This window comes from Moschus berezovskii, chromosome 25, assembly GCF_049115385.1.
Source record: "Moschus berezovskii isolate FMDL1 chromosome 25, NW_MosBer_1.0, whole genome shotgun sequence".
Classification (NCBI taxonomy): domain Eukaryota; kingdom Metazoa; phylum Chordata; class Mammalia; order Artiodactyla; family Moschidae; genus Moschus; species Moschus berezovskii.
Window position 1 is genome coordinate 22,280,284 of NC_142484.1, and position 3,629 is coordinate 22,283,912.

The window sequence follows — 3,629 nt, forward strand, 5'->3', positions numbered from 1 at the left end:
TCATCATTCTGCATCCAAGATCCAAGTTGAGTATTCAGTCTTAAAAAAGGTAAAAGTCATGTTATATGTCAATTATATATGAATAAAATTAGAGGAAAATGTAAAATGACATATTGAAGAGAAATTATTTCATAGACCAAAATTTAGCACGTTTATCATAAATAAAAATTTTGTAATTTTTTCAATTTCAAAAAAATCTTTGGAACAAATATTCCTGACTAAGAAGTTTAGATAAAGTTTAACACTGAGAACCAAGATATATATATAATATTTCACACTGATAAAATCATATATTGTACTATACTATATTTCTATATTTCATTATACTATTCTATTACTATATTTATAAAATGACCAAGTCTACATAGCAGAGATTATTTGCTGTGCGAATACACTACTTTGTCTTTAAGCTTCAACAGAGCTTTCTTCACTTCCTTATTCCTTAGGGTGTAGACCACAGGGTTCAGAAGGGGCGTCAGCACAGTGTAGAAAACAGCCACAATCCTGTCCATAGCCTCCTTGGAGCCTGGTCTCAGGTAAATGAAAACACAGGGAACAAAGAAACAAAGGACCACAGTGCAGTGGGAGGCACAGGTCTGGAAGGCTCTCCATCTCCCCGCTGAGGTGCGGATCTTCAGGATGGAATGGACGATGGACACATAGGACAGCACTATCAGGAGAAAGCAGCCTGAGGCCACCACCCCAATGCTGACAAAGATCACCAACTCATTGGCAGAGGTGTCTGCACAGGTCAGTTTGAGGATGGGTGGTGCATCACAGAAGTAATGCTGGATCTGGTTGGGGCCACAGAAGGGCAAACGGAATGTCAGTGTGGTGTGGACAGCAGAGTGCAGAGAACCGCTGAGCCACGTGGTTGTGGCTAGGAGAGCACACATCCTCCCACTCATCATGCTGGCATAGCTGAGCGGGTACCTGATGGCCAGGAAACGGTCATAGGACATGACGGTGTAGAGGAAGCACTCGGTGCTGCCCAGGAAGTGGAAGGAGTACAGCTGGGCCACACAGCTGGGAAAGGAGACAGAACTGCCTTCTGGGGACACCAGGGTCATCAGCATTTTGGGCACAGTGACCGTGGAGAACCACATGTCAATGAAGGACAGGTTGCTCAGGAAGAAGTACATGGGGGTGTGCAGGTGGGGATCCACTGCGATCACCAGCAGGATGAGAAGGTTCCCCACCACAGTGAGGACATAGATCACCAGGAAGATCCCAAAGAGGAGCGTGTCCAGCTCTGGCGAATGGGGAAGGCCCAAGAGGATGAACGTTGTCACTAGGCTCATGTTTGTCATTTCTCCACGCTTTTGGTCTCTCTCTGGGAACATCAAGAGCACCCAACATTTTATTGAGAACCGAGAACTGCATTATACAAGGTAGGTAATTCTAGAGTCATGCTCAACTTTGCTTACATAAACCTCCCTTGAAAAGAGACATAGAATGATTTCATCTTCTCTGTCTTATATCCCTCTCACTCCCTCTCTGTCACACACAAACACACACACACACATCATACACACAGGCACACACAGATAGATGTGAAAAAGGGAGAAAACCACACAAATTTCTATTGATATATCATGAATACTAACAGCACCATTAAACAAGCCAAATTTTCTATTTTATACTTTCTCTGGTTCATGTTAGCTTGTTGTACGCTCCAGGTCTCACAGTGTTGAAGTCAGTTTCAGGTTGGTCTCTCATCTCATCTGAAGTTCAGGATCACCTGCCTCAGTGACAATGTCAGTGTGAAGTAAGATAATAAATGGCAACTACTTAGTAAAGTAATGACATTCATAGGTATTCAGTAAACGATACCAAATTATATGGAGCTGTTGCCTTGTTGTTTTCTTTTAATTGTGTAGGTATAGCTATATGGGGGCAGTGAGAGACAGAGACAGAGAGGGAGTAGAGGGAGAAGATAAATTCTTGTTGTGATATAAAGACGTCTCAGTTTCAAAGCTACAATTTTGAGGAAAATTTTATCACTGGTATTGATACTGGTGTCCCACTACCACTAATTCTTTATATAGGAAACAATCTCAGAGAAGCTTAAGAATCTCTAAACTTCATACAGAATCCTGACAACCTCTCATGTGATCCAGAAACTATCAACCGTCACAATACGGCTAGCCTCAAACTTGTCTTATTTTATGCAGTGACTTATGAGGCTCTTAAAATATAAACTTCATATGTGTTCTCCCAACCACAATCCATTGTGTAGTGGCTGGTTTCTCACATACATATTTATATCCTAAGCATCTAAATATAATATTTTTGTTATCAGATTTGTTAGAGATGCTATCCTCCCCCAATCTTCCATTCCTTATACTTCCATTCCAGGCAATGACCTCAAAAGAGAAGAAAACTCTATGAAGCATATGATTCTTATGTAAAACCACTACCTGTAACAAGAAGGAATCAATGCAAGAAAAAGGATCTATGTTAACTTAATAGCAAGAAATATTGTAGAAATAACAACAGAAAGAACAAAGAGATGGAACCAAAGTGAAAACAACACGCAATTGTGGATGTGACTGGTGATGGAAGCAAAGTCCGATGCTGTAAAGAACAATATTGCATAGGAACCTGGACTGTTAGGTCCATGAATCAAGGTAAATTGGAAGTGGTCAAATAGGAGCTGGCAAGAGTGAACATCAACATTTTAAGAATCAGTGAACTAAAATGGACTGGAATTGGCGAATTTAACTCAGATGACCATTATATCTATTACTGTGAGCAAGAATCCCTTAGAAGACATGGAGTAGCCATTATAGTCAACAAAAGAGCCTGAAATGCACCACTTGGGGTCAGTCTCAAAAACAACAGAATGATTTCTGTTCAATTCCAAGGCAAACCATTCAATATCATGGTAATCCAAGTCTATATCCCAACCAGTAATGATAAAGAAGGTGAAGTTGAACAGTTCTATCCAGACCTAGAACTAACACCCAGTAAAGATGTCCTATTCATTATAGGGGGCTGGAATGCAAAAGTAGGAAGTCAAGAGACACCTGGAGTAACAGGCAAATTTGGCCTTAGAGTACAAAATGAAGCAGGGAAAAGGCTAACAGAGTTTTGCCAAGGGAGTACATTGGTCATAGCAAACACCCTATTCCAACAACACAAGAGAAGACTCTACACCGGACATCACTAGATGCTCAATACCGAAATCAGATTGATTATATTCTTTGCAGCCAAAGATGGAGAGACTCTATACAATCAGCAACAACAAGACTGGGAGCTGACTGTGGCTCAGATCATGAACTCCTTATTGATAAATTCAGACTTAAATTGAAAGAAGTACGGGAAACCACTAGACCATTCAGGTATGATGTAAATCAAACCCCTAAGATTATATACTGGAAGTGACAAATAGATTCAAGGGATTAGACGAGACAGAGTGCCTGAAGAACTATGGACTGAGGTTCCTGACATTGTACAGGAGGCAGTGATAATGACCATCCCTAAGAAAAAGAAACACAAAAAGGAAAAAAATTTGTCTGAAGAGGCCTTACAAATAACTGAGAAAAGAAAAGAAGCTAAAAGCAAAGGAGAAAAGGAAAGATATGCCCATGTGAATGCAGAGTTCCACAGAATAGCTAGGAGAGATA

The 3,629-nt window shown here is 40.5% G+C and overlaps 1 protein-coding gene across 1 annotated transcript; it reads right to left on the reverse strand.

Annotated features, from left to right (window-relative positions):
• Positions 1 to 374: 374 nt before the first annotated feature.
• On the reverse strand, positions 375 to 1,316 carry LOC148773879 (olfactory receptor 10G4-like). The gene has a single exon (XM_088832199.1). The coding sequence runs from the start codon at positions 1,308 to 1,310 to the stop codon at positions 375 to 377; it is 936 nt and encodes a 311-aa protein (XP_088688325.1). The 5' UTR covers positions 1,311 to 1,316.
• Between the last annotated feature and the right edge of the window lie 2,313 nt (positions 1,317 to 3,629).

What these genes read in the sequence shown, in the direction of transcription:
- LOC148773879 (XM_088832199.1), bottom strand. Translation starts at nt 1,310, where the DNA reads ATGACAAACATGAGCCTAGTGACAACGTTCATCCTCTTGGGCCTTCCC.